Source organism: Periplaneta americana, chromosome 3, assembly GCF_040183065.1.
Source record: "Periplaneta americana isolate PAMFEO1 chromosome 3, P.americana_PAMFEO1_priV1, whole genome shotgun sequence".
Classification (NCBI taxonomy): domain Eukaryota; kingdom Metazoa; phylum Arthropoda; class Insecta; order Blattodea; family Blattidae; genus Periplaneta; species Periplaneta americana.
The window spans coordinates 197,414,898-197,439,284 of record NC_091119.1 but is presented as its reverse complement, the minus strand read 5'-3'; the positions used below and the strand labels follow the sequence as shown (position 1 = coordinate 197,439,284).

General features: G+C 36.0%; 1 protein-coding gene across 7 annotated transcripts in view; it reads right to left on the bottom strand.

The window, feature by feature from the left end:
• LOC138696941 (proteasome inhibitor PI31 subunit-like) overlaps positions 1-23,444 on the bottom strand; it is a 70,257-nt gene extending 46,813 nt beyond the window's left edge. For all 7 annotated transcript variants that reach the window (XR_011331498.1, XR_011331497.1, XR_011331494.1 and 4 more), the window contains exons 1-3: positions 23,254-23,444; positions 14,300-14,566; positions 1,550-1,690 (exon numbers count right to left, since the gene is read on the bottom strand). Coding sequence is in view for 1 of the 7 variants with exons in the window: in XM_069822452.1 (XP_069678553.1) it covers positions 1,550-1,690; positions 14,300-14,472 (314 nt within the window). In the remaining 6 variants the exon portion in view is untranslated. The remainder of the gene's footprint in view (positions 1-1,549; positions 1,691-14,299; positions 14,567-23,253) is intronic.
• Between the last annotated feature and the right edge of the window lie 943 nt (positions 23,445-24,387).

The window sequence follows — 24,387 nt, the reverse complement described above, 5'->3', positions numbered from 1 at the left end:
AATAAGGGCTTATTAATTAAAATTGATATAACCGAGTAAGAGTAATAATAAATCAATCCTTATAAAAAGAACTAAACTGCTGTACCAACAGTATTCTTGGACTCTCGTATATTTACACTTCCCAATTGGAGCATTGAATACAAGGCTTTTATGAATTTTTAAAAATCCTAAACTTAAGTGACATTTGAAATTAGTGCCAATTCGCAAAGTAAAATTCTGTGCTTTCCATACTGTTCCTTTGTTTCAATTTGTTTAAATTTAAGGTATCGGACATGCAATAATGTGCATTGTTTTATTTAATATTGCATATTTTGTGATGTGTTTATTTATTTTTCCAAGTTAATATATATGGTCAGTTTCTATCTGATGCTTTTTCCAATTCACTGCGGGCTAAAGCAGGGAGATGCACTATCACCTTTACTTTTTAACTTTGCTCTAGAATATGCCATTAGGGAAGTCCAGGATAACAGGCAGGGTTTGGAATTGAACGTGTTACATCAGCTTCTTGTCTATGTGGATGACGTGAATATGTTAGGAGAAAATACACAAACGATTAGGGAAAACACGGAAATTTTACTTGAAGCAAGTAAAGCGATCGGTTTGGAAGTAAATCCCGAAAAGACAAAGTATATGATTATGTCTCGTGACCAGAATATTGTACGAAATGGAAATATAAAAATTGGAGATTTATCCTTTGAAGAAGTGGAAAAATTCAAATATCTTGGAGCAACAGTAACAAATATAAATGACACTCGGGAGGAAATTAAACGCAGAATAAATATGGGAAATGCGTGTTATTATTCGGTTGAGAAGCTCTTATCATCCAGTCTGCTGTCCAAAAATCTGAAACTTAGAATTTATAAAACAGTTATATTACCGGTTCTTCTGTATGGCTGTGAAACTTGGAACATAGGTTAAGGGTGTTTGTGAATAAGGTGCTTAGGAAAATATTTGGGGCTAAGCAGGATGAAGTTACAGGAGAAAGTTACACAACGCAGAACTGCACGCATTGAATTCTTCATCTGACATAATTAGGAACATTAAATCCAGACGTTTGAGATGGGCAGGGCATGTAGCACGTATGGGCGAATCCAGAAATGCATATAGAGTGTTAGTTGGGAGACCAGAGGGAAAAAGACCTTTAGGGAGGCCGAGACGTAGATGGGAGGATAATATTAAAATGGATTTGAGGGAGGTGGGGTATGATGATAGAGACTGGATTAATCTTGCACAGGATAGGGACCGCTGGCGGGCTTATGTGAGGGCGGCAATGAACCTTCGGGTTCCTTAAAAGCCATTTGTAAGTAAGTAAATTAATACATATGGTGACCATGTAGTTATAGTTATTCGCCACCAGTTGCACTAGTCATGCTCGGCTAACATGTTGTCTTAGCTCTATTAACGCAAAGTTTTCTTACTGTATGAATATATCACCATCACAATGGAAGTTGCGGTATCAACCACAGGCATAAAGTTCTATTATGCTTTTAATGTTTTATGGTTGCTATACCCATAATAAAATTATAATGAAGTATAAAAGGGAACTTACCTTGGCAGACCATCGGGTACGCCAGCACCAGGATCCTTAATTTCTCCTTGATGTCCAAAGGGACTAAATATCATGCCACCTCCGCTAGTGAATGCATCCAAGTCAGATCGGCCCACAGCCATGGGGTCACTGTTTGGATCCCTGAAAACCAATAATTTTCTTATAAGTAATTGCATCCTTTTTTCACAAACACTACTAGTTTAGATTGAATTCGTGAAACAAAACAATTATTTGTAATTTTAATGGTTTAATGATAAGAATAAACAGAATAACTGATCATAGGAACAGTTTTAAATATCTAGGATATAAAATTACATTCAATGAAACATAAAATTTTTAAGGATAAGAAATTAAACTCTCTCCCCTTCTATCAGAGATGTTACAGTGAAACAAGCAAAACTGCACCAACAGAAGCAACGATGAAAAATACAGTACATACATTTTATCTTTCCACATTATGGTTCCTCAATCATCTGCTTCAGTTGAGAGAAGCTTTTCTACTCTCAATTGGATTTTGAACTCTAAGGCCCGGTTTCTTCAACCTTTGTTATAATGCACCTAACATAGCGTTAATTAACTGTAAGTTAAAAGTATGAATTGCTGTTAAAAATATTGCGTTTCTTCGACTTTACATTTCACATTTTAACATTCTGTTTGTTAACTCTCTGTTAGGACCAGAGATTCTAGAGTTTAACCATAACCTATAACCAAGTATAGGCTCACTTCTGTTTTCTGAACTCTGACAATTGCGATTCTCGCTTGTTTCTGTTGTTTGATTCAGAGAGAATAGAAGTCTCTCTATTCTCTCAGGTTTGATTTCTGCTTCTTTCTTCGTCTGTATCACAATAGTGTGGAGCGGCGTATTGGTATTGCTGTTATGAAATAGAAAACACTGGAACAAAAAGAAATCGTGGGACTAATTTCTCTTCTTTCGAAAGAAGCCTTCTGCTGGCAATTATTTCCCAGTATAAACCAATTAATGAGAATAAACAAACAAACGGATCTAAGTTGAAAGCGAAAAGTGAGGCTTGGCAGAAAATAGCCTATAAATTTGTATGAACTTCTGGTCTGTCAAATCACAGAAATCATCCGCTCTGTTTATGTATTCATGGATATCATTTTCTAAATAATGCAGATATATAAGTTCAGCATCTAACGCACCAGCCATATTGGATACTTCTATGCTAACAGAAAGTTAAATGATTTAACTGCATGAAATTGGGCAGTTAAATTAACATAGGTTTTAACAGCCTGTTAGTACTAACAGTAGTTGAAGAAATGTTTCAACTGTTAAGTTTACAGTTAAAATGGAATAACACACTGTTATAATTTAACAAAGGTTGAAGAAACCAGGCCTAAATGGTCATGTCTGACAGAAGAAAATCTAGTCTCACTTACAACTTGCAATTAATCAAAATCAACTTCAAAAGGGTGTTGTTCATCTGGAGAGTGAGAGTGACAGTCACAAGGATGACTGGATTTTCATTCATTTCATGACTAGATTGCTTACTGTGTATTCTTTTATAAACTTAATACCTATCCTGCAAACTAGTGACAAAAAAATTCAGTTTAATGATATACATAAACAGTATTTGACTTAAGTTTATTGGTATAAAAGACATTATTCGTATTATGTTAAAAGAAATTTAAAATAAAACATAATAAAGCGTAATTTGAAAAAAGATTAAGCATAATTCGCGAGTGCTCGTGTAAAGGAGGTTAAGTCAGATTACAAGGTATGTAAACTTCTCTCCTTTGTTACTGAATAAAACCCCTTTGTCACAAACTATGGAGCACTGTAACTGTATCATAGATGGAAGAATAACTTAACCCCTTTAACACAAGAGAAAAGTAATTGTGGATAATTCAAATCTGTACTTATTCCAGTTTAGCCAATTCATACTTAACCCCCTTTACACGAGCACCCGCGAATTTTCAAAAAATAAGGCATAAAGTGGGTTGCTCTAGTAATAATGCTGAATATCAAACCCCATGTCTTCCCTTCTACTTGCCACTGCAGGTCGAGAAAGACAATTTTAAATAAATATATTGAGTCTCTCAGGACATATTCTGTCAACTGCTACAATGGGGTACTTTTTAACAAACTCAATGTTCACATTAGGACTTCATATCCATTAGAATTTGCTGTGAAATTCAATAACTAACCCTTACAATGTTTTCAATATTTACACCGGGAACCTTATCATCACAATATTTCAGCTCTTCTAGCTATGTTGTTCGTGTCTTTCGTAAAGAAAATCATGATTATAATAAAATTATTATTGTAGAATATTTATACAGGCAGTCTAAAATACACTAAATTTATTACATGTTTGGTTATAGATTTGTATGTCACATATCTGGCATTATGGTGTCCTTCCCAAACATAAAAATTATTTTAGTTCTTATGCCTTGCGGAAACTGTAGTGTGATAGACTTTTCATGATAAGACTGCCTTATACAATTTGTCACGGAGCCATGGTTAGAGCAGTGGCGAAGCTACGTGGAGGCAATTGAGGCAATGCCTACCCAGAAAAAATCTCAAGATAAAGAATTATAAATAAGCCTACTAATATAAATTTGTCGACCTTAATAATTGTTGTGATTGAGAAAATCAGCAGTTTATACAGGATTCTTCGCTCATCAGCCGCTAGATAATGGCACATGTCAACGACAAAATCTGTCTGTTGTGCTCGGCCAGGGTGATGGGCATCTGCGGGTGAGACAATTTCTCGCTTGCCTCTTCTGCCACTTCAACAGGCTTTGGCTTTACGACAGGGATTGGAGGGGACGGAAAATAGCGTGAGGTTGTTTGAATTTCTAGCAACCCCCTCCACGTCTCAAGGAGGCATGTCTCACGACCAACCACAGTGACCAACAAAGAATATTCAAACTTTCTCTCGCTTGCAGTTATAGTGTTGTCAATTCATGGTAGCTAGATCTAGCTATTTTTAACTACTTTTCAGCGGCAACATAGATGAAAGTTTTGTATTGTATTATTTTTTTGTTAATTTAGCGAGCTTTTAAAGCCCTCTTAGCGTCAGGAATAAAAATTTTCTCCATTGATAGCATATTTATAGTGAATTTTTACTGCTGTTTAAGGACTTTATCACAAACACTGTTAGCAACACTGCTTTAGTGGGAAATGCTCCTTTTGATTTAGTCGGCTCTAAAGTTACTCAAGACCATTTTTGTTGTTAGAATTAAGTGTGAGTTTACTAGATTGTGAGCGAAATAATGAGAGAGTGAATATCATTTATGTATTATTTTGTGAGAATTAAGGTGTATTTGTCCCCTCAAAGACTTTTAGATTATATTGTCCTATATGGCCTGAAAAGTGTATAATATGTGGAAGTGTTCAAATTAGTTCTTTTTTTTTTTAACGTTTCCTGTGACCACAGTCTCTTCTGAAAGGAGTATAAGTACTTTGAAAAGAATAAAAACATACTTACATAATTTTGATCAATGAAAGACTCAGCTGTCTTAGTACCAATGCCATTGAGAAAAAGCTAGTGAAAGAACTGATGAGTGACCAGATGTTCAAGGATCGTGTCATTGACAATTTTGCCACCAAGAAAACTCGCCGTTTGGAACTACTGTACAAAAAAATTTAAGGTAAGACTTTCTGCCTACCCACTCTTTAAATACTGGCTTCGCCACTGGGTTAGAGGAGACTGGGGATATATGATACATAATAAATTTTGGCCCGATCATTGGGATTACTGTTCTGTGATTCATATGTTCTAATAATCACTTCCTGTTGATGGTTTATTGACATTTGTAGCAAGTGTGGAGTTGAAGATCTAGAGCTATAATTGCAATCCTGACCAATCAAAGTAAGTATTTTGAAAAATATTCATCATTTTCCAATAATATGGATAAGATTTATCAATAGTCATTTTGTGGGATTGCAATCTACATAACTTTAAGCAGTGATGTCCGGTAGTCATGGAACTTCGATTGTCCTAATCCCTTTTCTAGTAAAAGTAAAATGTTCATGTGTTCCAAGGGGATGCGTGATACAAGTGAACAGGGGATATGTGACATGTGTATCAGTCATTCCTCTATGAAACTGCATTTTCATTCATTACAGACAGACGAAGACCATGGTTGTCGGAAGAAAAATAAAGAAGGTAAACGTGCGAATACTAAATGAGGCAGTAGGGTAAGTGAATAGCTTCAAATACTTGGGATGTACTATAAGCAGTAACATGAGCTGCTGCCAGGAAGTCAAAAGGAGGATAGCAATGGCCAAGGAAGCTTTCAATAGAAAAAGGAGCATCTTCTGCGGACTTCTAGGTAAAGGTAAAAGGTAACATGCCATGAAGGCACTTGGGGGGCATGGAGGTAGAGCCCCATGCTTTCCATGACCTCGGCACTAGAATGAGGTGGTGTGGTCGGCACCACGCTCTGACCGCCTTTTACCCCCAGGAAAGACCCAGTACTCAATTTTATAGGAGGCTGAGTGAACCTCGGGGCCGTTCTCAAAGTTTGGCAACGAGAAAAAATCCTGTCACCACCTGGGATCGAACCCCGGACCTTCCAGTCTGTAGCCAGCTGCTCTACCAACTGAGCTACCCGGTCTGCGGACTTCTGGAAAAAGAAATAAGGGACTAGTGAAGTGCTTTGTGTGGAGTACGGCATTCTATGGAGCAGAAACATGGACATTACGACGAAGTGAAGAAAAGAGACTAGAAACATTTGGAATGAGGATGTGGAGAAGAATAGAGTATGTAAAATGGACAGAGTGGGTGAAGAAAGAATGACACAAACTGATCAGGAAGAGAAAAAGGAATTTGGTTGGGTCAATGGCTGAAGTTTTCTAAAAAATATCATAAGTTCAGATGAGGTCATTGCATCAACGAGGTTTGATAGAAGTGCTGATGACTTTTGGAAGAAACTGAAGAACCATTTGAAGAGAAGGTGGAAGTAGGTGACTGGGTCCTAGTTTCAAACAAAGGTAAAAAAAAAACTATTAGTATATCTGTTGGATGCATTTTAGAATCAGCCTTTAGGACTGTGAAATTCACATGACATGTAAGTGGTAGAACATTTAAATGGCCACAAACGATGACATTTCTGTGACTGGCAGTTCTCAAATTGATACTGTACTTTCACAACCTACATTTATAGACAAAAATGAACGTTTAATTTGTTTTTATGTTAAGTTGTCAACCCTAATTATATTTTCGATTTTCATTTGGCGGCATTTTAAAAAGGTTGAGGAAATGGTTTTCTGGTTAATATTCAATTTCCACGTGCTTTCTGAAGTGTTTTCTTGATACTTTTATTTGGTGCACAAAAAAGTACAGAGCTGTAAGTAAAATAACTTTCAGTTCAAAATGAAATATAATATTAATATAGTGTTGAATTTATAATTAAACAGTAGTGTGAAGTATAGTGTTCAATATCCTTATATGAATAGTCATTATTTTTAAATTATAAGTGTATTTTTTCTACTGATTTTGAGTTTTTTAAATTTTGGGGTTACTTGCGCCATATGCAGTATAATGTTGCAATGAGAAATTAGATCAATATTTTACATATTTCAGAATTTATAACCAATCAAAAATGCAGTAATTATTAAAGCCTTACTTTGTATAGTAAGATAACATTGTCAATTTTTTTTTTTTTATCATGCCCCGGAAACATGTTAGGGCACCAGGAAGTAGGCCTTATGCAGATTACTCCCAATCTGCTTTGGATGCTGCCATAAACGAAGTGAAATCTGGGAAGCTATCCATAAGAAAATCTGCAGAAAACATTTAGTTGATAGGAGTACCCTGAATCGAAAACTGAAGGGCTTGCACATGCAATCTTTTGGAAGACCAACAGCATTGTCATCCGAGGAAGAACATCACCTTCTACAAGGAATTATTACTGCTGCAGAATGCGGTTTTCCACTGACCCCATTTGATGTTAGATGCAATGTAAAGCAATATCTTGATAAGAAGGGAGCTACAGAAAAGAGATTCAAGAATAATCTCTCTGGAGATGATTGGTATCGCTCCTTTCTTCAGAGGCATAATGGTGTTCTTTCTTTGAGGCTGAGTGAAAATATTAAACGCAGTAGGGCTCAAGTAAGCAAAGAAGTGCTGGTGGAGTACTTCAATAATCTAGCAATTTCACTTCAAGATGTTCCACACGAATTTAGTCGACGACCCGGGAAGAAGCAAAGTGCTGGTCCACAAAGGATGTAAGCATCCTGAGTGCATCCTGGACTCGAGTAAAGTCAGCCATTCTGTGATGTTTGCTGGGACAGCAAGTGGCACTCTTCTCCCACCATACATAGTAAACCATTGTACAACTTTGAAATACCTTCTCAAAATGGACCATTAGCATTGTAAACCAAAATCTCATTTAAATTTTGTGAATTTTGAATATAAAATAACTATTATATATCCGGAAAAAGTGTATCACATATCCCCATGATGGAAATTGATTGTTTTTTGTGAGTTCAAAAAAGTTTTTAGATTGTGTATTTTGGTAATATTATCAATAAGTTCTATGTAACTAAGTAGTTGTGTAAAGAAAGCTACAGAAAGCATATTAAGGCCACAATATTAATTTTTATTGGTGTGTATCAAACATTCCCAGTCTCCCCTACCTCATTCTATCTACTTGTATCGGACCAAAATATTACTGTCTTAGTCAGGGAAGATAAGAGTGGGGAGTTAAGGGATAGTTGACTAGAGTCATTTGAGGTATTAAATAATTGATGAACTAGTGGACTTACTCGTGTTAAATATGTAATATTTTTCCGGCTTACAGCTGTTTCAGTGCATCACGCACCATCATCAGAGCCTACTAGATCTCGGCATCATCTCGAACTTCTCTGCCTGTTAGGAGGGTGTGTTTTATTGTTGGAATGTGTTGGATTGTGGAGTCGAATAGTGTGTGTGTTCTGAAATTGATCTGTGTGTTGAGGATTTGATCAGGGTGTGTTTTAGTGTGTTTGTATATTTCGTATTGTTCTAGTGTGTTGAGTTTTTGGTTCTTGGGTTGTGTGTGTAGGATTTCCATGTCCGTGTTTATGTTATTGTATGTATGGTTGGCATTGGTTATGTGATCGGCGTATGTAGATGTATTGTGTCCTCTGGTTATAGCTTTAATGTGTTCTTTGTAGCGAGTTTGGAATGATCTGCCTGTCTGTCCTATGTAGAACTTGTCGCAACTATTACATGTGAGTTTGTATACACCTGTGTGGTCGTATTTATTTGTTTGTGTTTTTTTTGTGTTGAGATGTCTTTGTAGTGTGTTTTCTGTTCTGTATGTTATGTTGTATTTCTGTTTTCTGAATGAAGATGCGATCTTATGTGTGCTTTTGTTTTCATATGTTAGTGTGATGTATTTCTTGTGTTCTTGTGTTTGTGTTGTTTTTTGTGTATTCATGTGTTTGTTAAGTTTTTGTTTTGTCTTCCTTATGATGTTGTCTATTATGTTTGGATTGTATCCATTTTCTTGTGCTATGAATTTGATTGTGTTCACTATACAAATATACAAACACACTAAAACACACCCCGATCAAATCCTCAACACACAGATTAATTTCAGTACATACACACTATTCGACCACACAATCCAACACATTTCAACAATAAAACACACCCTCCTAACAGGCAGAGAAGTTCGAGATGACGCCGAGATCTAGTAGGCTCTGATGATGGTGCGTGATGCACTGAAACAGCTGTAAGCCGGAAAAATATTACATATTTAACACGAGTAAGTCCACTAGTTCATCAATTATTTATATTCAAGTGTTAAAAGTGGTGTACGCAAGATTCAAAATGGATTGAGGTATTAATGTCTAGGACTGGCCTAGTTATTCCCCAAAGGATTTACATAATATTTATATTGTAATATTTGGTAGGTTGTACTGAGTACAACCTTGTTTAACATCTACAGCAACAATCTCCCCCCGGCTGTTTCAAGTGCAGAAATAAAGACAGCTCTTTTTGCAGACGACATGGTCATGTGGACATCTTCCCCACAAATAGTCAAATCCAAAACTTCAATGGAAAAGGCTTTGATCCTATTATAAAAGTGGACTGACAACAACTTGATGGCCATAAATACTGATAAAACAACGTTTCAAATATTTAGCTTGAAGAAAAAAATCCCAAAACTAAATCTACAGTTCAAGAAAACAAACCTGAGACAAACATATGAAACGAAATATTTAGGGACAATTTTTGATTCAAAATTGTCTTGGAGAAATCATATTGATGCAGTAGTAAACTAGTCAACAAAAAGACTTCCAATTTTAAAGAGATTAGCTGCAGCAAAGTGGGGTAGTAATCGGCAGACTTTGAACATCACGTACAAAACATTCATCAAGGCAATACTTCTCTACAATGCGGAGGTATTAATTACAGCAAATAATTTCAACCTGACTCGACTAGAAGTATGCCAAAATCAGGCCCTGCGACTAATAACTGGTGCAGCAAAATCAACCCCAATCACGGCAATGCAAGCTCTAACCCAGAACCCTCCAATATAGCTCACTCTAGAGGAGCAGGCACTAACACATCATGAAAAAATGCTACGGTTAACAACAACAAAATGGAAAAAAAGACTGTTACAACCAACCAAGTTGAAAACACAAACAAGTTTCCTGTCCAAAGTCACGGAAATAAAAACAGAATTGAATCTCCCTAAATCTAAAGAAAACATTTTAAGCAGAGAAAACCCTCTAACCTTCGAACCAATTAACATTCAACTAGATTTAGAAGAACCAGTTACAAAATCTGAAACTTCCAAACCTGTACTAAAAGCGCTAGCATTAGAAGCTGTGAACAATAGATACCCACCAGAAGAATGGTTACATATCTACACAGATGGGTCTACTATCGATAACAACTCAGGATCAGGAATTACGTGTGCGTTATTCTCATTTTATCAACCAGCAGGATGTCATACAACAAATTTTGATGCGGAAATAATGGCTATTCATATCCCACTCCAATACCTACTGTACAGAATAGATAAATTTCAAAATGCTGTCATTCTCTCTGATTCTAAAGCAGCATTATATGCAATAAATTCATATAAAATGATGTAAATCCAAATTAAAGAATGTCACAAAATGATCCAACAACTTCAAAAACTACAGAAAAGAATTCAATTGCAATGGATACCTGCACATTGCGGAATTGCTGGAAATGAAACTGCTGACTTTCTTGCCAAAAAAGGATCCAATTTAATTCAGAATACAAATACAAGCCTACCTTTTACATCCATCAAAAGACTAAATAAAAATAAATATAAAATCAAGCAAAACCAAGCACTATGTACCAAAGCCAAAGATAAAAAATGGAGCATTTTAATAAAAAAAAAAACAGAAATTATTCCAGAAATCCCACGTAAATCTGCAGTAGCAAAATTCAGACTGCTTACAGAACACGATTATTTGGCCAAACACTTGAATAAAACAGGAATTTACACAAATCCAAATTGCCCTCTATGCAACAAAGAAGAAGAAATGACTGAAGATCATCTACAAACCTGTGAAGTTCTTCCTGATGGATCCACCACAGAGAAATATTGGAGAGCAAGACCGCTAATGGCTTCGTTGCCAAAGCCCGGCATTAGATAACAACAACATATTTGGTAGATAGCACTAAATTTGTTAAAATGTACTTGAAGCATATGTTTTAAAATCTTGCCAAATCTTTAGCAATATGAAACAATCTTTGGAAAATCTTTTTCAATACTGATCAATCTTTGACAAGTTCTCTTGTGAAGTATTGAATAGGAAGAAAAATTTGATCGTGTACGAGCAGCTTTATGTCAAGTCGTTTTCAGCATTTAAGTGCCACGGAATATTTTCGACGAAATTACTGTGGTGTTCAAATTCTATTAAGTACAGAGGAGGGGCTTGTAGATGTATTATGCTTGAATGACTGGGTAGCCGAATGGCTATGCTCTTGTACAAGTACAGCACGCTGCACCATGAACTTAACACGGACTATAGTATGTGAATTAATGACATAACTCGGGCTATGGTATGAGAAATTAATGATGGCATAACCCGGGCTATGGTATGAGAAATTAATGATGGCAAAATGAGTCCGAGGTCCAACGCCGAAACTTACCCAGCAATATTGCTTCAATTGGTTGAGGCGAAAACCCTGGAAGAAACCCCAACCAGGTAACTTGTACCAACCAGAATTTGAACTTGGGCCCACTTGTTTCACAGTTAGACATGCTAACTGCTACTCCATAGTGATGGACTAAATTCTATGTTACGGTACTCATAACTCATTAACAAAGTTAGAGTTAATTTATTTCTAGACAAGAAGTAAGTTAAAAATTCCTGTGTGTTAAATGCTGATAAACTGTAGCTGCAGCATTGATAATACTCAGTGGCGGTTCCTCGGGGGAGGGAAGGGAGGAAAGTCCTCCTCACATTTTCTTCTTTTGAAAGTAAATACCAAATAAAATATGTGCCTTGAAATTCGAGGAAGATTCGATAATTTTTAAGTTCACAGCTATAACAAAAACTCGGTTGATCGAGTTTTAAACGACACGCAAACATGTGCTGTAGAAAACTGTAAGATTGTCTGTGTGGAGGAAAGGCACTCCATTCCTCCTCTACTGCAGTTAACACACATAGACAACAGCGCACTAGCGGCCAGAGAAAGAAGCAGAGTTTTAAAGCGAGTAAATGAACGGAGAGGGAGATCCTCCTCTGAATCAGTCATGGGCGGGAAATAGAAACCGACTGGTCGTGCAGCAAGCTCGCTACCGCAGCACCTAACGATGTTGCATTCAACCGGACTATAACACATCTAGGAGGAGACACAACAAAAACAGTTTTAACGCAACGCTATGAAAGACACCATGCAAACTTTTTTTTTTAAATTATAAATCGAAAATATTATTCATTGCACTTTATATAGGCTACTATTCATGGTTTTCAATTTTCCTGGATATTTGAAAGTTAAAGTCGGGTTTATGTAAAACAAAGAGGAAGTAGTTTTACGTAGTTGGCCCCTGAAATTCACTTCTATTCATTGTTTACTAGACAGGGCAACAGCCAAGTTGTCAGTTTTGTACAAATATATTTGAAACTGAAAGTAGGTACTCCAAACTACATCATTTTTAACATAAAAATTAGTCGGCCACCGGCATCTTTGAACAATAATGATAGTATGACTTTACATGAACTGACATTCTTCAAAAGCATGTGATACTGAACGTGTACATGTGGCAACACAGACCACGTGGGTGGGTGCAGTGTTCTCGCTTTCCTCAGATTATTTCCCATTCCCATTTCCATTTTTCCGTAAAACGGTTCCGGTTACGAGTTAGTAGCTAGTCTCTTCCAATACGTGTGATGCTGTAGTGTACTAGAAAAATGCTACGAGATTGTGAATTTCCTTGTAATTGTTAATTTGCGCAATTATTCAACAATGAATGGAAGTGAAAACATAATATATTTTGGACAATTTAGGAAACTCAGTTTACAAGAACAGATTATTGCTATACAGAAGGAAGGCCAATCCCAAAACTACCTGGTCTTACATGTATGCATGTAGGCTAATTTGTAGCATGTTTCATTCAAGAAGGTGTCATTTAGTGCTGTTAATTTCTTTTCTCCTCTTAAGAAATATGCAGGAGCCGCCACTGATAATACTTCATTCAATGATATTTCAAACTACAAGGGTAATTCAGCATCATAATTCAATGTACACTAGAAATTTTTTGTGCAGCCCTGTATTGCAGACAGGGTTCTTTTACGTGCTATAATCTACGTCACGAGAACAATAGTCCTACTCACCTTCTGCAGAAAGACATGCAAGTCTAATTGTCCAATCAAATCCATCACTCTCAGCTAGGTTTGAACCTGTGGACCTCAGATATAACATCCAGCATGACAGCTGCTCAAGCAGCATTTGTATACAGGTAATGCAATATGCCATGCTCAGCAACTGGAATAGTACATTATGCAACGAGCCTATAATGATAGTAATTAAGACGCAAGTATGGATGTTTATGAAACGAGCGCTGAAGACTTTGCAGTTGGCTGCAGTGTAATGCCTAAGTATTTGAATTTATTTACTAGTCGCATCGGTTCTTTGCCTAGCTTGAGGATGTCACTTGCCGCTACTCTTCCACCTCTCCTGAAGACCATTTGTACTGTCTTGTTTTTATTTATCACGAACTCATTTTCGGATGCCCATCTTTGTACTGCGTCTATGCCGTGCTGGATTGCCTCTTTGTTTGCGGAGCCGATGGCCATGTCGTCCGCATACATTATCAGCGTGCTTCCTTCCATTGCCTTCCCAATGTCTGCTGTCATTATATTAAATAGCAGCGGGCTAATTGGGTCTCCTTGCATTATCCCGTTGGTCTGTATAACCTCATCTGATGCTGCCACTTCATCGCTTATCTCGAGCCAATTTCGCCTCATTATGTCTTCCACTATTCCAGCAATGGGGTGATCGTTCCCAATCATGTCCAAGCTTTTTCATAATCTATGAAAACTACATAATACCTTCCTTTCGGCTTACTAAGGGCTTCTTCGATCTCACTGCTCATTATGTAAATAGCCAAAACCCATTATGAACAAAGAACACATTCTGATTTGCCCATCGATACCAATAAGTAAAATAAATGCTGATCCATCATAGTAAATAATAAAATAATATTGGGATGCGCTAAGAAATGGAGGACGTTCAATTTCGATCAGCATCAACAACAACACAAAACATTTTCTGCAAGATTTGTAAGTCATAAAATACATACCAATTGGAATCAAATTGAGCACTTCCTGGACGATCAAAGTCATCTTGGAACAGAGGTAAGGTAGACTTTGACGACCCAATTGATGGTTTGGCCATCTGCATAGTTGCTTCTTCTTTGATATCAGTTATTACAGGATCTAGCAATTCCTTCTGAATATTCTCAGGCATGTTCATGTAAACTGGTACGAGATCTTTAATATCACCTCCCTGGTTCTTCACTGTGTCTTTCACTTTATGATAGACTAATGAAAGTATCTCGTCTAGCACTCTGAAAAACAACAAATAACATTTTAAAAAATTATAAAATGAACAAGCTATACAGAGTGAATAAAAAATCCCGCTATCATGCTACACACCCTATTCTGTACCACGTACTATTTACGTTTTATATTTATTCCATGCCCACTCGACTGCAAGATGATCGAGATAAGAGGAAATAGACTAAATATTGAATTGTGGCTTTTTGTTTTGAATTGTTTGAATGTTTTAACACCAGTAAATTTGTTTTGTTTATGCCACGAAAGATATTTTTATTGAGAATAAAATCTTTTTTCTTTCCATTTGCAGCCACAATATCATAATGATAAAGTCATGGCATAAAATATTAATGAACCTGATGTTAATTACTAAAATAATCGTAAAAGAGAAAGGAGACTTTATGTATAGTTTGTATCTCTCAAAAACAGAACAAAAAAGAACATAAAAAGCACGAGGTTGTAGTCGAACGCAGGACCTCATGAATAAGAGGCCTGAATGCTACCATTATGCTATCGAATAACACACAGAATACTTCAATTATAACTGTAGATATCAGGCAATGTGGTCCAACAACATGTAACATCGCCTGTCTCCGAATTGTAGCGAAGATACCCGAAGGGAACTTTGTTTCAGGAGACCGGCCACTTTCTTTTGACAGCTGTACAAGAGCGGGTCGTTCAGCTATCCAAGCTCGCTTCGGGTCCCTCCTCTGTATTTATAATTTAGCATTAATTTTAATTTGATTAGCATGTGAATTGTTTGATGTTATTTTTACGACTAGTTTAGTCCTGATGTTCCATAGTTACCGTATAATTTTCCTCCCTTCAATTTTTTGAGAAGGGGAAATTATGGGAATAAATACGGAAACCTATATAATATACAGAAAAATGACATATATGATATATTTTTACAATTCTTTGCTGATTTTCTCATTACACTCAGATATTTCCTCTGATTGAGGTTCTGGCTGATTTGTACAGTAGTGGCAAAAAAAAACGGACCGACCCTTGTAGCTGATACAAAAGAATCCTGTGCTGTGTATTGTGTCAAACTGTGGTAATTTCAATATGGATAGTGAAGCCAAAGGTATGTACTACTATTTAATGTAAAAATATGCAGTTGTCTTTGCCGAATAGAAGTAGAAATGTAATATTGATGCCACATGAAAATACAAAGTTTCTTCGTCTGTAAGTTTAAGGTACCTACTGAAGGAAACAAAAGACGGTAAGAATCGAACAAATGCAATAAATTTCATTGTTACAATTAATTATACAAGATGGATGTGTTTTGTGACTAGCAAAATTTGAATCTGTGACTCTGAAATCAGCTACAAGGGTCGGTCAGTTTTTTTTTTTTTTTTGCCATCTCACTTGACAACATGTGTCAGAGAAAGAACAATTGTTTGTATGTATCTGAAGTCTATGGTGTATGCAAAGGAGGGGGAAAGGAACTGGCCACCCTACCCCATTATCTCCTGGCCTAGTTTCCTCATAAATGGCGCCTTCTTCGTACTATATCACTTATGAGATTCAGACTTGTCATCGTACAGTTGACTAACAAACTCTCAGATGTTATGTATCACAGTCATCACCTTCACTCGTCCACAAGTTGTGACAGTTGCACATCAACGGAAGCAAATACAGGTATAGCCAGAGCCTTCTTTAGTTACAAGCCATACGTCGGCAACACTGTAATTAACTATCAAACGGAGGCCTACTATCCAGGACACGTTTTTGTGCTAATGCCGATTTTCAATGTAAATTAATGTTACAATATAAGTGTGTGTTGATGTAATTATGTTTGCGGTCGTACCAAACGTTAATTGTTGATATATTATAAACTAAATGCGCGTCGGTGATAAAAAAAAAAACAAGAAAATAAATGAAAACAAAATGGTTGCAGTCTTTGGGAATTTTTACGGTTATTGATGACAAAGTAATTAACTATTCTACTAAATATTAAATATTGTATAACTACATCTTTATAGTCTTATTTGTGGTTTGTGGGTATCAGAATTCTAGCCAAATTGTTGAGTCTCGCCTTCTATATCAATAAAGTTACGCCGTTGGTTTTCAAATTCATTGTAAACAGCTGTTTTGTGATCCCATAAATGTTGCAGTTTTGTTGAAGATTCGGAATACCTGCTATACGTCAGAACTACCTATAATTTGTAGATGCATATAATCACTTTGTTGGTTTTCAAGGTTTGTTTATTAATATTATTTATTTTGTAATAAATTAGGTATAAACATGTTTCTTTTCACTTCGTATTTCTTTAGAGGATTTAAATTTCACCGAGTTTACGCTAATTGACACATAGCTACACGTACTTAATGATAATGTTGCGCTTTGTTACGTATTATGTTGAAGGTATGTTTTTTTTCATTTTTTCATAGATTTTTTTACTTGGCGTAACTGTATTTACATCCTCATACTTTATTATAATAGGTATGTCAATAGTTTCTTCTGTTTACATTTTATTTTAGGCCTATTTGCATAATTTACATTCTTAGCTTGTTTTCTGTAGTTATATTTATTTAAAATTATATTTTAAAAAGTTTATAACAAATAATTTAGGATAACAGTATTATCATGGTGACTGGCCAGGTTCAAACTAAAACTGGCTTCCTGAACATCTGAAATATTTATAGAAAAACACGACATAATCACATGAAATTAAAATGCATATGATATCCTACACCTTTCACGTCAGAGTGAAACAACATTAAGCGGCAAAACATTTTAAATTTACTATAGCCACAAATTTGTTAACTGAATGGAACTTAAGAATACTGCATAGGAACTTACGTCTTTATTGCACTATTGATTTTATTATTTTCGGTGCAAGGAACAAATTCTTTTTTATATATTTATTTATTTACCTTCATACTATCAATAAAAACATGTTTTTTGTAATTATTTTAAGTGGCAGCCTTTGTATGTAAGTAGCCTACTTACGCCGTATTCTGAAGTATAGCTAATTGATTGCAATAAAACACTATTTTCGAACCCGTAATAATTTACATCACTACTCTGAATCTTGATCTTACCTTTGTGCATGAAGTAATATTGAAAAAAAGCGTTACGTATAACGAAAGCAATGAGCAAACACAATATCACTTTAAAATCTCCCGCCTCCACTCTGCGTTGCCAAACCTACCCATGCTCCGGCTTGTAACTACTTCAAAACACCACAGATTGGCAATGCTGGTCACTATCTTTCTCTCTCGTTATCTCTTCTCTTTCCAAGCGAAATGTCAGAGCAGGAGACTGGCCCAGTGTTGCCAACTGGATGGAAATTCCGTCAAAACTGACGGAATTTCAACGTAGCGGACGGGAAAAAAAGGGCTTTGACGGGTGACGGATTTTCTGGCGGAAATTACGATTTATATCATCTTTTGACATTTTTTTCGATCCCAGGTGGTGACAGGATTTTTTTCTGGTTGCCAAACTTTCAGAACGGCCCCGAGGTTCACTCAGCCTCCTATAAAATTGAGTACCGGGTCTTTCCAGGGGGTAAAAGGCGGTCAGAGCGTGGTGCCGACCACACCACCTCATTCTAGTGCTGAGGTCATGGAAAGCATGGGGCTCTACCTCCATGCCCCAATTGCCTTCATGGCATGTTACGGGAATACCTTTTTTTTTGTCATTTTTAATTCTTTAATTTTTGGGAGATTTTACTTTTTATTTGAACAGCCCTGTCTGTTCCGTTTAAGAATCCCCTGTTCAGATTTCCTCGTAATCAAGTTATATCTTGACGAATTATTATTTTAATCAGGATTGGTAAGTAAGCTGTGTTAAAATTTTCTTTATATATTGGGTCTTATTTATTTATTTATTTTAATTTTGACGGATTCTGACGGATTTCCAGGTGTTATACTGACGGGGGATATAATTTATGTGTTGGCAACACTGGACTGACAGGCTGTAGTTTAAAGAAGGCTCTGGTACAGCGAAAAGCAGGATATTACCACAGTCTAATAGATAGTCACGCAACTCATACTTATAAAATATGCCAACATTTGACAGCTGGCGCGACAGTAGCCCTCTAGCGGCAGGCAAGTTAAAAGTGTGCACACTACGTATGATAACACATCAGAAAACGGGTTTTGCATAATTTATTTTATATTTTTATGCTATACAATAAATGTATATGGTTCTTATTAATTCTACTTTAGAATCCTGGAAGAATTTCACACGCAGTTAATCTACGTAAACGTAATTCTTTCTGCTCCCTACAACTGAATCATGGCCCTGATCACGTATCATGGTTTGAAATAATATAATTGTTCGTGCGTGGTCGGTTAATTCAATTCATTCCTAAATATATTTATGAATCATTGGAACTTTGTATTTCCTGTGAGAAAAGTAAAAATTAGTAGCTTCAAAATTGTAGGGCGTATCTCGTAGGGTACATCGCGTGGTGAACTCCTCTCCCAATTTCCTGAGAAATTAACGATTTTGCATACCGCAAATTGGGGTAAACTCGGCCGCTGAGGTAAAAGGTAAGGGTAAAGGTATCCCCGTAACATGCCATGAAGGCACTTGGGGGGCATAGAGGTAGAGCCCCATGCTTTCCATGACCTCGGCACTAGAATGAGGTGGTGTGGTCGGCACCACGCTCTGACCGCCTTTTACCCCCGGGAAAGACCCGGTACTCAATTTTATAGAAGGCTGAGTGAAGCTTGGGGCCGTTCTGAAAGTTTGGCAACGAGAAAAAATCCTGTCATCACCTGGGATCGAACCCCGGACCTTCCAGTCCGTAGCCAGCTGCTCTACCAACTGAGCTACCCGGCCGCCCGGCCGCTGAGGTAAACTTGAAAATAAAAAAGGGGAAGATTTAAACATTAATATGAAGTTCATTAATTTTCCATTCCTTAAGAACCGGTATTTCCTTTATTATTTTGAGTCACAAATAGTGCTGATATTATGGTTTAAATTTTTATAGCAAGTTCACCGCATTTTACATTACATTTCCAGTTTTCACACATAATGCCTAATTTTAACTTATCCTACCTATATAATACTTAATTTACATGCACTTACTGTTAATATGACGTAGGTGAGAACAAATAAATGAACACACAATTTTGTTGAAAAAATTGTAACTTCAATTAACTCAGAAAATGTAGGCCTAATTTTATTTTTCAGAGCAGAAGTGGTGTAAGTCAAAAATGGGTAATGAGGGTTAAAGTAAACATTCTGTAAAATACAGCGCAAAGTAGCAGTTAATATTGAATGTATTTAAACTATTAATAGTCAGTGAATAGCACGAACGGCTCAAATAATCACTGGGAATGTAAAATCAACACCAATAACAGTCATGCAAATTATTACAGAAAAGATTCCTTTTTATATTAAATTTAAAAAAGGTTCTTTTATTTCTTGAGAACTTAATACGTCTGCCACATGAATCTGCACCAACACATCAGAAATTTATCGACACAGTCTGAATTTATTCAAGAATTGAATATTTTGTGAAAGGATTACTATACTCCATGAATTCTTGCAAAATTAACACCATGATACCTACTTGCACGCAATATAACATTCAACTTTTGAAAAATATAAATGAAAAAACACGAATACAAAAATTATGGAATTACTTGCATTAAAAACTGTAGATACATTATCCAAAATCGGAATGGTTACACATTTACACATGATCTCTGCAAAAAAGTAATATACTGTAACAGGTATTTACTTTGTTTTTTATTTAAACTCTCCTTCCTGACATACAAGTAGGTAACTGATAACTAATAAATGTTTTATAGAACACAATACGTAGGCTACCTACAGCGTGGATTATAGGTTATGACTGAGTTATGATTTTCCCTTGGTCTTTAGGGAATCTGAAGAACGACAAATTCGGAGATTTAAACTTGTTGTTACTGCAATTTTCGTCATTGCACACATTGCCTTTATTCCGACGCATGATTAAAACGTTATTATAACATCTCGCATACTTTTAAAGCACGTGCTGGCTGTATCAACCCTATGACCAGTGCCTTGCCTGCCGCTTGGGCGCTAGTGTCGTGAATGTTGGCAAAAAAAGTGTTGAAGTTGCGTGACTGTATCTATTAGACTGTGATATTACTATCTTTCCTTCCTGCGAAAGTCATAAAAACAACGCCTCGAAACAGCTCTTATAATATCGATGGCTAAGAACTGATATACCTTACATCTGATTTATAGATTATTATTATTATTATTATTATTATTATTATTATTATTATTATTATTATTAATTGTTCCTCATAAAATTACTTGCAAAAAACACTCCAAAAATAATATACACTTATGAAAAAAATAAATAAATAAAACATTATTTGATTAACAATAATTTCACAATATTATTATTAGTTTGTCCTAGAGCAGAAAATCTTGCAAATCAGAAAAAAAAATATGTATAAAGTTTGTACTGAGAAAAATTAACATTTTATTATTCTCCTGTAAATTTAAATATTCGATCGAAGTGCACAGTTCCAACTGCATCCCGATAATATTTCATTCATGTTTTGTATTGCACATTCGTTTAGCGATTATTACGGAGTCTCTACTTATTTTAAGGTAAAGGTATCTCCTTCAAATGCCATGAAGACACTTGGGAGGGTATGGAGGTAGAGCCCCATGCTTTCCATGACCTCGGCACTAGAATGAGATGGTGTGGTCGGCACCACGCTCTGACCGCCTTTTACACCCGGGAAAGACCCGGTACTCAATTTTATAGGAGGCTGAGTGAACTTCGGGGCCGTTATTTTAAGAGTCGACGCAAATGGTATATGATGGAACTATTCATAAAAATGACGTACCGGTACTGCTATAAAAAAAAGGTTTTGTCCGAGCGAGTTAGCTCAGACGATAACGTTTGAGACTCGCATTCGGAAGGTCCCGAGTTCAAACCCCGTGAACGACCAATCTGACTGTGGTTTTTCATTATGGTTTCCCTCAGTCACAAAGGCAAATGGCGGATTGCAAATTTACATGTCATGATTCATCACCGCCTCTATCACCAATATCATAAATATTAATCAAAATCTAAATCAGTTACATGAACACAAGACACCTAAAACACACAACAGGAACAGAAAATCAACAACTGTAAAAACGGCCTATTAATTATACCGGTACCCAAAGATACTACACACTCGATATCACCACATGTTGAAGCGTGTAAAGAGTCGGCGTTTGGCAATTTTCACACATTATAGTATTTCTAAGACTATTACACTCTTACTACGTCATACTACTTTTGACCAATAAAACGGTACGAAAGGACGTATTTCAACCAATCATGGCTGCTTATCGCACAATTTTATCGCGTCCCTAGCATTTGTTTAATTTTATCGCGTCCCTAGCATTTGTTTCTTTGTTTGCCAACATTTGAAACTGTGCTGGTCTGGACGTAATATATATATATATATATATATATATATATATACACACAATTACAAACTACTCCAGTCGATGCATAGCAGTTTCAAATATGACTCGCATTGGCATTCAAGAACAAGAATTAATAAAAATCACTGATCATACCTATGCATCTTCTGAAATCCGATTTACAAATAAATGAAGAGCACCATTCGGAAATCCTGAATAAGTTGAATAAACCATGTAGGCCTAAATCAACGAGTTCCACTTCTATTACGCACACGTCCAATATAACATCAATTGAACCACCAACCACATTCAAATTTGAAAATTATACACTCAATAATTATTCCTTTTAAAATTATTCATTCGGAAATCCTGAATAAGTTGAATACACCATGTAGGCCTAAATCAACGAGTTCCACTTCTATTACGCACACGTCCAATATAACATCAATTGAACCACCAACCACATTCAAATTTGAAAATTGTACATTCAATAATTATTCCTTTTAAAATTATTCATGTTTATTTTTTATGTCATCGTCGTTAATTAAAACTTTTCTAACACTTGTGTACAGTATATTAGTTAGGTTATGTTATAGCTTCTGCTATATGATATTATGGATAGTCATGCATCAGAGATTGCTTAATATTAAGATTTATTGAAAATCATCTGTTAAGTGACGTTGATTACTGGGATTCGGATAATTGAAGTGGAATGTTTCATTTTAATGAAAATTAAACTGAATCAACAAAGCCTTCTTGACTAGAAACATTGCCATCATGTATAATAGATCGAGAACTTCTCGACGAGGAGGCATTGCTCACTACTGCCATCTGGCATGCATCTAGCGTAATATTTGTAATGTTGAGATGGTACAATAATATATTTGAAGACAGTTGTATTTTCGTAAGTCAATTAATATTTTATTGTATTGGAGTACTTCGTTACTTGTAATCTTTATATGCTTTCTTCTGATCGTGTAATAGTCAATTAAATCCCACTCGAGTTTTGATTTTCTCTAGATAAATCAAAACGTCTAGTGAGATTACTGTTGATAAAAAAATATGTTTACTTTTTAACACATTATGTCACCTTGACCTCTTGGGACACATAATGCACGAACGTTAACAAAATAGAGCGAAGAATTCGCATATTTCCTGTCCGAAAAACTTACTTGTCGAAATAATTCATGCATATGCGATCGGAGTTTCACAGTTCGAACTACATTCCGGTAATTTTCCATTGACAACCGGTCGAAAAACTGTTTGGTTTTGCAGAAATACTGCCCCAACATTAAACAAGAGAAGTACGTTTACCTTACAGGTGTAATGCAGTACACCAATTACCAAATTATCACTTCAATATACTTTAATTTAGTTGTAACTTTTTTGATATGGAATGTGTATCGTTCCTCTGGTGAGACAGTTCCCAGGCACACTCGTTAGTAAACTTTTCTCAAATGCCACTTGTGAACGTAGACACTAGCCAAACACGATAACCACACTCTGCGAAGTCTCAAACTTGAGTAGTCGCCGCTGGAGACCTGGTCTGGCCCGATACGAGCGCCGCTCAAAGCGCATGTCACGAAACCGGGTGTATTGTCTGGAACCTCCACCAGATGGCTCTCCATCTACGACAGGCTGGCATAATTTAATATTAACTGAGAAGATTTATTACACATCTTTTAACAATTTGAAAGACATGAGGCAAAGGAATGGCAACATAATCATAATAATAACTACTTCCGTATGTATACATCATGAACATATTCACTAATTGACGCTAATTTTAGTCACTGGTAGATGCTTATGTTGGTAACGTAGTATTGAATCATTAGCTACATAGATCATGACATTCGTTTCGATGAAGTTACGTCAACAATGGATATAATAAAATTTTGTGACTAGCTAATAACATTATATTAGTGATGGATATTATTTCATACCAGTAACGTTATACTTAGACCTACATGAGTGTTCCTATTATTGACAGTAATAGTTTGTACATTGATATTGATTTTGGTTTCCAAATTGGAATTTCTAACTGTATCGGTTTAATATAATGTCTCTAAATAAGTGAAAGAAAACATAACCTCGGCTACATAATAATTACCCGATTACATTGGTGTACAGCTAGCTCTTGGATCTAGCTATGAAAGAGCGATTGAAAAGGTATAAAAATTCATATGAGCAATGACCCTTGCCCGTGTAGTAACATGCCGTAGTTTGAACTCCGTGAATGCATTATTTCCTGATTCGAGGCTTGTATAGAGATAAGTAATTAGTATACGTATGAAGGAGTTAAAAAGTGTCAAAATTTACATACATAATGATTTTTGCCCATAGTAATAACGCAACTTTGCAAGAGAATTGTTTTCTGAGTTCGACTATTACAAAATTATAAGACGTAATTAGGGTTTGGTGTAGGCTCTTGTGTCTAGCAGTGGAGTT